This window comes from Struthio camelus, chromosome 21 (genome assembly GCF_040807025.1).
Source record: "Struthio camelus isolate bStrCam1 chromosome 21, bStrCam1.hap1, whole genome shotgun sequence".
Classification (NCBI taxonomy): Eukaryota; Metazoa; Chordata; class Aves; order Struthioniformes; family Struthionidae; genus Struthio; species Struthio camelus.
Genome location: NC_090962.1, coordinates 1,201,348 through 1,214,728, shown reverse-complemented (window position 1 = coordinate 1,214,728; position 13,381 = coordinate 1,201,348). Strand labels below are relative to the sequence as shown.

Sequence of the window (13,381 nt, the reverse complement as noted above, 5' to 3'; positions counted from 1 at the left end):
TGCTCGTGCCAGGTTGGTTAATTTGTTCTGTGTAATCAGCAGCCTGTAGTGCGCCTCCTCTCCTGACCTGCTTTGTTCTCTTTCATTTCTTGAAATGTTTTACAGCGTGGCAGATACACTTCATGGAAAGGAAACGTGGGCTCTCTCTTCAGGATCACTCCATCCCTGAAATGAGAAATGGAAAGACCCATTGCCTTGCGTGGTCTTAATAGCAGAGATGGAAGGACATCCATCCCTGGCTTCTTTTCATATTTGTAGCCTTGGCATTAATTTAACTGTTGGCTTGTATTTCTTCCAAAGCAAGGATGCTGTGTCCAGCGCTATCCAGACGGCAGGCTCAGGGCTCCTGGATATTCACAGGAGCTGTACAGAACCCTCTGAACAGAGAGTCTTGCTGCTGGCAGCTTCAGGGTTGGTTGTGCAACCTCGTTATTAGATAATTCATCTAGAACTGCTGAGCTTGGGCATACGCAGACTCTGGCCATATTCCTAAGGGTATTTCATAATAAAATCCATCCTCAGTTCATTCAGAGCATGAAAAGGCACCTCCTTTGTCATGTATTGACTTAAAAATAGCAATGTCACAATTCTAGAACTGGTTTTTGATGTGAGGTGCCCTATATTGTTGTTAGCATTTTTTGTGGTGGGAAGAGAGAGGAAAGGAGATGATAAGGGGGGGAAATAGCAACCTGAGGCATCCTGTGATGTCAGTTCTGACAATAGAAAATGTTGGTTTAAGCGCCTAAGAAAGATGATGGCATCTCCTTCTAAAGCTACTGTGAATATTTCACTGTTTCATCTGATCTGGTTATTAGCTTTTTCTTCTCAGCTTGGGTAAACCAGGTGTGTTATGCTAATTGTTTCTTTTCTGTTTTTCTAATACAGTTTGATGTCTGTCCGCAGGTCAGGTTGCCCGCTAGGAAGCCATGCTTGGATATTAATAGCCATGTTTCAGCTAGCCATGGATTTCACCACCTGTGATCCTGTAGCCGGAAGCCACAGGTTTAGGCTCTTGCAAAGGCCATCACCCTGGCACAGGTTGTCCCATAGTCCTTTGTGGAGTTTTAAAAATGGACAGGAGCTGCGGATTGCCGGCCCTTCTTGGACCTACGTCTCTGCTCATCCCGACTGGCTTTATGGGCAAATCCAGAGGTACCGCTCGCGACGGCCACGCCGAGCTGCGGAGCAGCCCTCGGGCTCCCCTGCTAGGAGCGTGCAGGCCAAGCAGCCCGCTGGTGCAACAGCAGCCCTTCCCTTGGCAGCAGGGAGCCGTGGGAGCACGCGCCGGCAGCCTCATGTGACAAGGGGGAAGAGGCACCTGCGAGGCAGCGCTTTCCGTCAGAGAGACAGCAGGGCTACCGCAGTGCCCGAAGTCATTGTGTGGGGCCCCACGGGTGAGGAGGACTCCGTGGAGACCAGCATGCTCCCTGGGAACTTCGGCTCCACCACCGCCACCTCTGCTTGGCAAGCCAGAGCAACCACAGTGGCCACAACCACCACGACTGCTCTTTCCACCACTGCGCTGCCCAAAGGGCCCTCCCCGACCCCGGCGTCAGCAGGGGGCATGCCTGGGAGCAACCCCGGCCGCAGGAGCACAACCGAGCCCTACGCTGGCCACAGCGGCAATGGCAAGGAAGCCCGCCCACCCAGGATATTGGGAGACACGTCAGGTACTGTCCATCCATCTGTGCCGTCGGTGCATGCTGTGGGGGTGAGGGTGGCCCCCCCCCCCAGGGGTGCTGGGTTCCTGCGGGCCGCTGTGATGAGTTCCTGGCAGCTTGGTGCGTCTCGGCCGTTCTCAGCGGTGACACCGTGACGAGTGTGCATGGCCGGCCCTCTGCTGACGGAGGGGAGGGTTTTGGGGCCGCACAGTCCCCAGGTGTCACGTGGCTGGCTTTTTGGGAGCCAATTGTTTTATGCCCTGATATCTGGGGTAGCTGAGAGTTGATATAAAAGCAATTCTCTACTGGGGCTATTGAATGGCTACGGCTAAAATGAAATCTTACCTACCTCTTTCCCTTGAACGGGAAAAAAAAAAATTGTATGCTATTTCTATTTTATTTTCATGTGGGGGAGTGTTTTGAGGTGTTTCTGACCTGATCAGAAAGGGTGAGAAGTCTTCCCCAGGCACTCAGAACAAGATTTGGCCCCTGGTTTTACACACAGAGGCGGCTGGGATGAACACTTCTAGACTTTGGGGATGTTTATTGAACTAAACATCTTGCCGTTCACCCATTCTAGTTTCTTTGCATCATGTCACTAATCATGTACATATTGAAGTACTCTGTAGTTTCTAAGTCTGTCTTGCAGATACGGTTCTTATGCAACATAAAAACTCACTGCTTGGGAGTGTAATAATGAGAGTATTTATGAGGCATGTTGTTACAGGTCCATCTGCAAAGACACGTGTATGTAAACACCAGCCCCGCTGACTCCAGCAACGGCCAGCTCATGACAGCTAGTCTGTCCCATTCTTTACCTAAGTGAGATGCTTCACCGCAGTAGGTGTCACCACTGACCACTGGTGTTGGTACTAGCATTGCTCTCTGCCTTGCAGCAGCATTTCTTGCTTACAAAGATTGCACAGGAGGTGTGTTGTGAAGATCCTACAGAAATACGCAGAAAGGTTTGTTGCATTGATTCAGTTCTGTTAACGACTTCCTGTGGTCATTCCTGTGAGTGAACATTTGTTTTCAAGAAGGCTCTCAATAGAGGAGCGTGCTGTAGGTGCCTTGCTCTGTGCGTATGAGGATATTCAGAGCCAGTGCGTCAGTCAGTCTGAAAGCTATGGGGGGGTTACCTGTGACATTACTCGATCTAGGTGGTCGGACACACAACGTGATGAACGATCTGGCATTGTAGTTGTGCTCTGCAACTCCTGTTCTGAATTATTTCCAAAATTATTCTGACTGTTGGTAATGACACTGTGATCTTTTTTTAAGTGAATAATTTGTTAGCAAAGCAGTAGGATATTCTGTCATTTGGGTAAATTATTTGTATTGAACAATCCTATGTTACTAGGACACCAAGGCAAGCACTCTCAAGCAGCCTTTGCTGTGGCCATGAACTAGAAACACCTCACCGGAGGAGCTAGTTTATGCTGCTGCTGCAGGGCGCATGTTAGCTTGGGATCTCAGAGGTGATGTGTTCCAGTCAGTGGCGTGTGCGGTCGGTCCCTTCGAAATGGAGCTGCAAGTGTCTTCTTGGTCTGCAGCAAAGCAGTAGATAGTACAGCAGAGTCTGGGTCTGTGGCGGAAGCTTATGGAAAATATTATAGTATAAATAAATAACAAGGACTGACAGTGATCCTGGAATGGAGGGGTTTATTGTGGCGTGAACTTTTCATTGAGAAAATGTTGCTGAATATTGAGATAAATATGTGATTTTAAACAAGAGCACTTTGGAAACAAATGGAAGGTCTGGTTCATCATTTTTATCAGAGACGTTTTCTAGCAACTTACTGTATTTTTCCTATTATCAGTATACATCCACAAACCATTTTCCGTAATCAGATTTAGTGCAGCACTCTGTCACTGTAATACGTTCCACCCGCACTATTTGCTGTGTGGACATGGATGAGAAAGCAGGTTCCCATTTATTTCAAATTATATTTGTTATTACCAATATTAAACTGTGGGATACTATAATAATAGTTTACAGAATTTATTCGCTGTGCATTGACTGCTTTTAGCCCACAGTGATTTTCTAGTAAAACAAAAAAAAGTATGATCTACTCTTAATCGCAATTAATTTATCTAGCATACCCTGCTCAGGAAAAAGAAAAAAAAAGCGCCGTAACATTGTTCCTAATAACAATAAATAAATTGCCTGTTCCTAAAACAACAGTAATAAATAACTTCTTTATTTATCGCAGTGAAAACGCTCCCAACCTCCCCATCTTTTTAGATGTTAGCATCAGCTGGCTAAATTAGAGACAGAATATCAATAACAATTCCCAGCATAAATTGCTCGCTGAGTGAAATACTTGATGATGTTATGTTATTTGATGAGCTGCCTTATTTCCCCAAACCTATCTTGGTCAATGTCTTAAAAGCAGAGGGTGACCTCCTGTTCTATTCTTACCAATGATGCGCGGGCTGGTGGCAAGTACCTTTCTACACGTGCGGCTGAAATCCAGGGGGAGCCTTCCCCACCACTTACGGTGAGCAAAGTTCTGCTGGCTGCCGTGAACACAGGCAGCGTCACCATGCCCAAATCTCAGGGTGGATTTTGAGTGGGGAGGTAGGAGTGCGTGAAGTGAAACAGGTTCCTCCAGGAGACAGGCCGATGATGCACGCGCTTGGCGTCTAAAAACATGCCTCTTGCTTCACTCTGCTGCGTTGGGGACCACAAGCGGTATCGCCTGGCAGGGAGCTTGTGCAGATATTTGACTCCTGTTGTAGACGAAGCACCAAGGTCGGAGGCTTACCCTGAATTACGGCAATTTCCTCCTGTCTTTGTGTTGGATAGCTAATAGTTCTTTATGACGCTTTGTAATTGCTGTTTTGCCTGGTGTTCATCGGCAACTAGAACCTGGTCGCTGATGCTATCTGAGTACAAGTGACATGGTATTGATGTCTGTCAAGCTGAAGTCGCGGTGAAGGTGACATTGCAATACATTTATCCTTGAGCTATCAGATAGTCACTTGCTAAAACTATATTCATGTATCTCCTAAGATACCAGTCTTACCAATATGGGGAGGTTACTTGTTGGTTCACCGTTTCTCTCTTGGGTCTTTGATACTGGTGGTCTCCAGTGATAAACCTCAGAAGCGTTGATCCCTTCTGGACAATAATGAAGGCCATTCTGGGATCTGTTTTTGGTCTGTAAAGCTGATGAAAGTACTTTCATTTTGCATGCTGATACACTGTAAGTAGGTATAATGATGATTAATGAACATCAACAACAAAAATCCTTACAGAAGTGCAAATAGTTGCCTCTTAAATGCAGTTATTTTCTGCCATGAGATCATTTGAGAAAACACTGTTTTAAGCACTTGCCAAGGCCTTATGGCTTGATCACTTGAAGAGTAAGTATTCCTTGTTATAGTTCAATAGTTCTCCTGACAGCATGTGTTGAAACTAAGAGATGCAGTCAAACAAAGATAACTGAATTCCCATGCTTCAAAAACACAACCGCCCTTTATTTTGGTTGAGACTTTGAAAATGGGATGTAGTGTGTTTTTCTGGTATCAAATGAGTTTTTCTGTCTCAAACATTTTTCAGCTACAGGGACCCTCCTTTTTCGATGTGACTTGGGGCCATATCATCCAAAGTATGTAAAACCTCAGCATGCTACTTTTCAAATTTCACGCTACTTTCATTTTGGGTGCTCATAAAGGAACCTAATTTTCAAAGGATGGGTTCTCCAACCTTTCTGATACCTCATGCCGGGCCTGTGGTTTTTTAATGGCTCCACAGTTTTGTATAGTGCATCTTAAATTCTTGTGCTGTAAGGCAGTGCCCTGTATTGCACATGAGAAGATAAGCCCAAATGTGTTAGCTACTAAGAGAAAACTGTTGTTCTGCATAGCTTTTCAGAATTGGCTCTCTAGTTCAGCTTAGACAAAGTCAATGATGAGAAAGTACAGCTTCTGCTGGCACAGTGCTTTGCAGTCTTTATTTGTTTTGGATTTCACTTGTGCGTTTCCAAGAGCGCTTCCCAGGCTGCTTCATCCCTATCAGTGTGACAGCTTTAATGTCCTTTAGAGTTTCCTTCCCTTGCTGATAGATATCAAGAGCCAAGTTCTTGCTGGAATATCAGCATTTGCAGATACCTAAAACCCACAGCTCCCTAACCACTTCCCTCAGCTGTGGAACCTGCACCTTATTCTAACTGGAATCACATGTGGCAAATGAATGGCAAGTGCCTTGCCCAAACCCCCTGCAAAGGGTGTGAATCTCCGCTACGGCTCACCGGGGCTGAGCTGTGGTCCTGGCAACAATATCCCTTGCCCCTGGGAGCTGTGGTTTCCCCAGGGCTCAGCAGGAGGCAGGGGATTTGCAGGGCTTCTCGTGATCTTCCCAGGTCACAGATCTCTGCTGTCATCAGGTGGCCTGCCACCAAAAATGAGCCCTCAGCTAGCTTCTTCCCAAGCCTAGTACTTCCATCCAGGCCTCCTCGCAGTCCCCTGTAGCCTTAAATGTGGACAGTGTTTCAGAGGCATTTGGGAGTTGAAAACTCTCCAACTGACTTAAATCTTTTTAGCTCTTAACTCTCATTGGGGACTATTTCAGAATCAGAGTTTTTGCTAATTAACCTCTTTTTACTGAACAGTGAATACAATAAACTCCTTTTCTGGCTAAAGGACCTTTTTGATCTCAGCCTATCCACCCTAAATTGAAAAGTGCCTCAGCTCCAAATTTGCTTTTGTTCCCTTTATCCATATTAAGCACGTTGGCTGCCTCCAGGACCTTTTCTGGAAGCTTTCCACTGAGCTCTTAACTCACTCTAGGTTAATCCCAACATGGAAGTGTACTTTTTTTAACCAAAGAAGCTGCCTAGCCACCTGTGCCGTGCCCCAAAGGAAGGTTCCCAGGGCAGGCTGTGCTTCGGGCTGGGGAGTCGCGAGGCCTGGAGGGGGGGGCGCGAGGCCCAGAGCTCTGCTGGGCAGAGGGAGACGCTGTCCAGCAGAAACCAGTGCCGTGCAGGTGCCTCTACGGACACAGCCTCTCCCAAAGCCCCACAGAAGACTGCGGCCTGTGAGCTGGGCTGGGAAGCAATCCTAGGCAAAAGAAGCAGATCAGCTTCCATTTAAAGCCTCTCTCTGTGTTGTTGCTCGTGCCTCGTGGCCAGCCAGTCGGTGGTGCAATAGCTCCTGCCACAGGTCCTGCTGATTGTTTCTCCCTGCTTCTGATGTGTCACTGATGCAAGAAATTACACGAGGGAGCCGCATGAAATTGGAGCAAACATTAGAGCAGCAGCAGGGTCTCCGTCAGCCCTTGATTGTGGCAAGGAAGCAGCCAACTGTGTCTTTAAACCCTATGGTATCATAGTTTTTGTTAGTGGTATGCATCTGTAAGCCCATGCATTTTTCAAGTCCTGTTCCTCTCTGTTATATAAGGGTTAGCTGCTGGAAGTGTTTGTTCTTTGCTTGGAAAAACATATGGCTACAAATTAAGGTTAGGTAACTTGTTTGTACTTTTTATTTGGCTCAGTGAACATTAGGAATCATTGTCCTACAGTCAGTCATCTTGCACTGTGATACAAAAACCAGTGGGTAAGTAGAGGGAGACGTTGCTGTTAAAGGCTGCAGTACTTTTGCTTTTTCTAACAACCCCTAAAGGTAAAGTTTTCCCTTGTTTTCAGGGCCCGAGAGTCTGCTGGAGATGAAGCAGCTCTGAGAATGGGGGGACTGGGGGAAAGGCTCCTGCTAGTGAGAGAGCATCACACTTAGCTGCGCTTGAGCTGCAACCTTGTTCCCGTCCCACATGGTTTTCTGTGGGTTCAACGCATCAGATGCCATTGTGCTAATGAAAATGTTTCTTTCCCTCTCTTGTTTCTCTCCTGTGCAATCATGCACACCTACATGGGTTTTGCTTCAGATTTAGGAGACAAAAGCTTTTGACTTCCCCTCTACAGGGTTTAGTGTGGGATGAATGCTGTATATGGAGATATGAGTCAACAAAATGACTGAAAGTGGAATATTAATTCTCCCTAGAAATGCTTTCAAATGCCAGTAGAAACCATCGCATGCATAGGAATGGCTGTGCCCTTGTGCTCTGCCTTTCCTTCTCTGTGCGTGTTGACAGAAAGGGTCTTAATGCTCCCATGAGGGGAGGCGAGCCTGGTTGAAGCTGGGGGGGCCGGCTGGTGGGATGGACCCCTTTGGCCCAGGCCCTGGAGTTCCCCTCTCGTAAAGGGGAGCTGCTGCTCGCAGCAGCCGCCTCACTGGGCTCTCGGAGCTCTGCCAGGTGGATCCCCAAAGCCGTGGCTTCCTCCAGCGCAGGCTGGGTACCTGCGGTGCTGTGGAGAAAGGAGCCGCAGAGCCGCTGCGTGGGACGGGAAGCCACGGGGCGCTTTCTGCGGCGCGGCACGTCCCGCTGCCTGGCCAGGAGCGGCTGAGCGGGTGTCGAGCACCGGTGCCGTTGCCACCGAGCCCCTCTGAGCAGGACTGCAGCCCCGCGCAGCGGCTCGGCTGCCAGCACCGACGTGCCCTCACCCCCTTCTCTGCTCGGGGTCGCCTGTGCCCTAAATGTCACCTGGGGAACCTGGGGACTTGCCTTCGAGTTTGCCTCTGTACAGACAGAGTGGCTATAAAGTGGCGTGCAGTCAACGGTTTTTATTTAGAAGAACAAATTAAAACAATTGTCCTTAGTTAAGTCTTTTTCTCACCCCTACTCTTTTCTTTCTGAAGAATTGGGGTGGGGGGGGGAAGAGACAAAAATGATTTATCTATGACTCAGTAGGAACAAAAACAAGCTTAAAAAATCCTGTGGAACATAAAATTTTCTGCTTACAGGTGGGAGAGAAGATAGAAAAGTAATTATTTTTAACATCCGGGAACAAAAAAAAAATGAATAGTAAGTGCAGTTTTGGTTATGCTTGGTTTAGTTGTGTAGGGTTTTTTATATTTTGTTTTTTGTAGTGGGTTAACTAAAAACCAGGTATGTTTATCCCTGTGCCACCTATGCCTGCTCAGTGCCTGGCAAGAGTGCTGAGAGCAGTCAGATGGGGACTCAATATGTTCACCCAGGCATAGTTTATGCTTATGCTTTTCAAAAACGTGCTCCCTTTTTTGGGGGCTGTCATAATCGTTTTACGATGGAGCCTGTAAATAGAAAAATAATTAAAATTCCAGGGTGCTGCAAGAGATGAAGGTTCTAACAGGGCTTTTATCGGAGTGGCGGAAAGGATGCTATCTGTGAAGACTGGTGTCTTTTGCAAAAGCCGAGTAGCCTCTTCTGCTACTGGATAGGCAAAAGAAAAAAAGCGCAATGAATCAGAGACTGTCAAAGTCTAGGCATGAGTTGTGCTCACTGGGTTGTCTGAAGCTTTCCTTTCAGTATCATTAGAATAAAGCCATCTCTAATTAAACTTTTAAGTGCTTTATAAGGCAGAAGACTTTATGTGCCGTCTGCTGCTCTTAATGGTTATTTAATGGCTGGTATGCAGTGAATTTGGTATCTTACTGCGATTCTTAATACACAGGTAACATGCTCATAAATGAGCATGTGTTGGTACTAATTGGCACCTCTGTTCATTGGCTTGGAAAAGAGGTAAAGGATCAGCTGGGTAGGAGGACTGCAACCCCTTCTGCTCCATCCACCTAACACGCAGTGCATGGCCCAGGAGGTGTTGCTGGAGGACGGAGCCCGTGGTGCGTGGGCGTGCATGTGCTGCTGCGTGCTCTTGGAGGCAGTGAAGGCTTCAGTCTCCAGGGCTGTAAACCAGAATTCAGTTCTTTGCATGCCGAACCCACCCCCTTTCCCTTCACTCAGTTCACTAAGAATGTGAAATGAATAAATAATAATAAAGAGACATTCTGCTTCCCTACTGGGAAATGACCCTATCTTCAAAAACAGGGTAAGGGAGAGGGGGTGCTGGATGCACAACGAGATAGCATATGCAGAAGGCTTCAAAGGAATTAATTAAAGATAAAATGTATTTAAAAGAAAACCCTGGGCGGTTGGAGTAGAACTGCCTCTTTGATCCGCTTTGCTAAGACACCAGGATCCATTGCAGACTCTGGCCTTCAGAAGCAGGAATGGAGAAAATGGGGCTGGAAGGATTACTGAAGTGAACATCTGCAGGTCATCGAGATAGCAAATGCCATGTCCTCGACCTTGCCCAGTCCCTGACAGCCATCACTGGACCCCCGTGAGTGGCAGTGTTTCCTGGCTAGAAAGGCAGAGCAAAATATGTTGCTTTGCATGGAGCAAGAGACCCACAGCTGCGCATCCAGAAAGATGTAGCCACACTTATCTCGGCTGCATGCTTCCCTCAGGGCACTCTCACTTGGCACTCTTTCCTCAGCTACATGCTCTGAATTATGCTCTGATTTATGCCTCACAGAGGTGCATCATCTTCACTGATTTTCTCAGCGCTTGTTTGGAGCCAGGCCCTGGGGACACGGGGCTTTCTGCGCACAAGCACTAGAGCAGGATCAGTGCCTCCGAGATGTCGGGGAGGTCTGAGGCGGAGTGCCGGTGGGCCAGGCTCATGCCATGAATGCGAGCCAGCCCCTTCAGACAAGCGTTCTGGGGGTTAGTCATGTGAAATCCACGTTTCGCCAGGCTTCAGAAGACAAGCCCATGGCAGTTTGGAGTGATTGATTATTAATCAGTTTGAGCTTCATCTTTTTGGTGGTGAGTCATCATTCCTAAATCCTTTCACAGCTTGTGTTGAATAATGGCAGGAAGCTTCTGCAAGGCTTTGTGAGAGTAAATATTGCATGCCTTGCAAGTGATGGGAAGAGAGGGAATAAAGCATGCTGGGGGGCATTGGCTCCTTGCACAGGCTAGCTGGATCCCTGCTCTGTTCCACTGTAGGATGCTCTTTAGCCAGTTCTTTTTGTTTGTTTGCTTACTTGCCTTTAATTAATGTAGCTGACTAGCCACGGACTGACAGGCCTTGGGAATGAGCTGCAGAACGGTGTGAGTTTTCTGCCGTGACCTGCTGAGATGAACTGCGGGAAGAGCTGGCTCTCTCCTTCCCTCCTGAATTTGCCTTCGAGTGGGAAAAAGGTAGGGTGCTCTCAAGAAGGGTGAATATAGTAAAAGAATCAGTCCTGGGCTGGTGGGTAAACCTGCATGTCTTCCCATGCCCTGAAGCCTCCTGCAGTGGGAGAGCTTTTCTAGGAATTGTCTAATGGGAATCCTGGCTGTCAGAAGAGGCATGGATGCAGGGGAGCAGGAGGCGGGAGAGAAGGGCTCAGCTGCCTGGCCTGGGGCGGTGCACAAGGTTGCAAGTACAGGGCAGCAGCATGGGGACAGCATGGCTCTCATCCTGCCCTGGACAAATGACATGATCCCTGTGATTGCTGCCTCACCATGCTGGAGCACGCGGAGCCAGAGGAGCAACCTTGTCAGGGACTCTCTTTACAGAAGAGCTCGGCAGCCAGCAGGAGAAGGAATGGCAAAGATGAATGGGTCCTAGCCTCGGAGGAGGAGGAGGGAGAGAACAGATGTCCAGAAGCGTAAGGCTGGAGTTTGTGGGAGCAGGATGTGGTTGTGCTGAGTGCTGCTCCCCAGTGGAGGAGTCAGCTTCCAGCGAGTGGGAATAAGAGGAATAGTTACAGTCACAGCTCAAACAGGACTGACTAGCTCCAGCTTACACACCTGTGCCCTTTCTGTTGCTGAGCTCAAGGCGCTCACAGGATCACAGTATGGTTAAGGCTTGAAGGGACCTTTCAAGATCATTTAGTCCAACCTCCCTGCTCAAGCAGGGACCCTGGCTCTCTTCTAGGGGCTTCCCTTGAGCGCACAGGGTCACCCCCCTCTTTTGGCACCCTAGCAGCCGTTTGTGCTCTGCTGCTGTCCTCTTCACGTGATTTTGTGGCCCCCGAGGTTTGCTGAAAGGCCCAGAGCATTGCAGCGCTCTTCACCTGAGCTGTCTGTTGAGAGCTCAAAGTTCAGTGGATGGTTATTTCTTTTCTCTCCTGTTGCAAGTCCTAGGTGGGAAGTCTATTGATTCTGCAGGATTATAAAGCTTTTGATTGAAGTCTCTCTTCACAGCCAAAAATAGCTTCTTCCATGCTCAAGCTCACTGGAAATGAGGCTGTGTTTTGTCTTAATTTGTCAGTCATCTCATTTTCGAAAGTACAGAGAAGGTTTCTTTAGGCGTTTCTGTTCTGGTGCCAAAGGTTTGTCTGGTTGAGATTTTGGTCTAGGTTCTCCAAACCACAGCTCTGAGCCGCAGCCTGGGCTCCTACCTCTCCCTCTCCACAACCACCACCTTTGACTTGACTAAAAAGCATCAGTTCTTTCCTGTGCTTTTGCAGCTGAGGATGGGGAGGAGTACCTGCTGGTGGACAGTCTCTCAGCTGGAAGCTGCTGTTGATGACTGGAGTGGAGATGTCATTTTATTTTTCTTCTTTAATCCTATGGCAAAGGAGACAGGATCGTATGCTGTGTGTAGGAGCACTGCAGGCGTCACCAAATGTCTGCTGAGAGCTGCATGTTCAGAAGAGTTTTTCCCAGATGTGCATGCAAAGAGTGTGTTTGTGCATGGCTGTACAGAGAGGGATGCTATCAATTAATACACATTGGTTTCTTTTCTGCATTTCAGCCAGAAGTACCACATACACTTACCACCTATGGATCTGATGCAAAAGAGCCAACAATGCTATTGACAGGCTATCATCCCAACCCCAAGGCATGCGCACAGAAAGCAAGAGAAATAATTATTCCTTTGGTTGTTGCCACTTTGTAGCTCAGTAAAACAAATCCCATCCTGGCAGTATTTACAGGGGGCATGGTCCCAACTGCGTGAGAGCTGCTGGCTTATTCCCTGCTTAGCCCTCGGTAAATGAGCTGTGGTTTATGGCTCTGCAGATCCGAGGCAGGCTGTCAGGATGACCTGCCCGATCTCTCTGCATGTGTTTCTGCCAGATTGGGGATCGTGTGCCAATGAATTATCCCAGCAAGGCAGCTGGAGGGCCTGTGATGCAACACCACGAGAAGGAGGGTGGCAAGGCACAAGAAAAAATGTTAGCTTTTTTTTCTTGGAAGACTTCTAAAAAAGTCTTTTTAAGGCTGTACATCATCTGTGCAATGATGTGGTTTTCCTTAAGGATGAAGGATTTGGAAAGATATGGGTGATATCTGAAGCAAGAAATGAGTGCATCTGTAAACTAAGTTTTTTTCTGGCAAGGGAGAAGGGATTGTTTTTCCCCCACAAGATTAGTAGATGTCATGTGTGCATGTGTGCTTTCACCCACGTGTGTCTGAGCAAGAAACTCTCTTGATCCGTTCTCAGAAACATTTATTGCTTGGTGATACTTGCTGTAGCACCTGAGAAGATAAGGCCCAGCATCTTTAGCATAAGCCTTTAGGATCTTCTTTCTTGGCACGAACGCTTCGAAGCAGCAGCAGGCTATTCTTCTCCTTTCATCGTTCTGTTCTAAAATACCAGGAGGTTTCCAGAAACCTTGGCTGTTTTGCGGAGTACTCTCTTATCTTTCAATTAAGTCATGCTGCCCACATCCTTAGCAAAACTGAGTAGGCTGCCCACATCCATTGGAGGCATGCCTCCATTGCTAGGAGAGTTGCATTTTAGCCTCAGGCTTGTTAGTGCTCACCAGGCAGGGTTATAGGGTTGATCTCAGTGATTTCACAGCTAGAAAAATAAGGGACTTTGCTTTTACCTAGTTTTCCCCATGGGGTGACTGATTTACCTGTGTTTTCTTCAGGCAGAAATGCTGAGTTTGTACAGTCAAGG

General features: G+C 47.6%; 1 protein-coding gene across 4 annotated transcripts in view; it reads left to right on the top strand.

Moving 5' to 3' along the window:
- Window positions 1-13,381, top strand: part of AJAP1 (adherens junctions associated protein 1) — a 158,037-nt gene that overhangs the window by 33,687 nt on the left and 110,969 nt on the right. For 2 of the 4 annotated variants that reach the window (XM_068916295.1, XM_068916296.1), the window contains exon 2: window positions 904-1,670. In XM_068916295.1, the coding sequence (XP_068772396.1) occupies window positions 904-1,670 (767 nt within the window). Of the gene's footprint in view, window positions 1-725; window positions 808-885; window positions 1,671-13,381 lie in introns of those variants that run through there. The other 2 variants (XM_068916293.1, XM_068916297.1) reach the window with 2 other exon arrangements.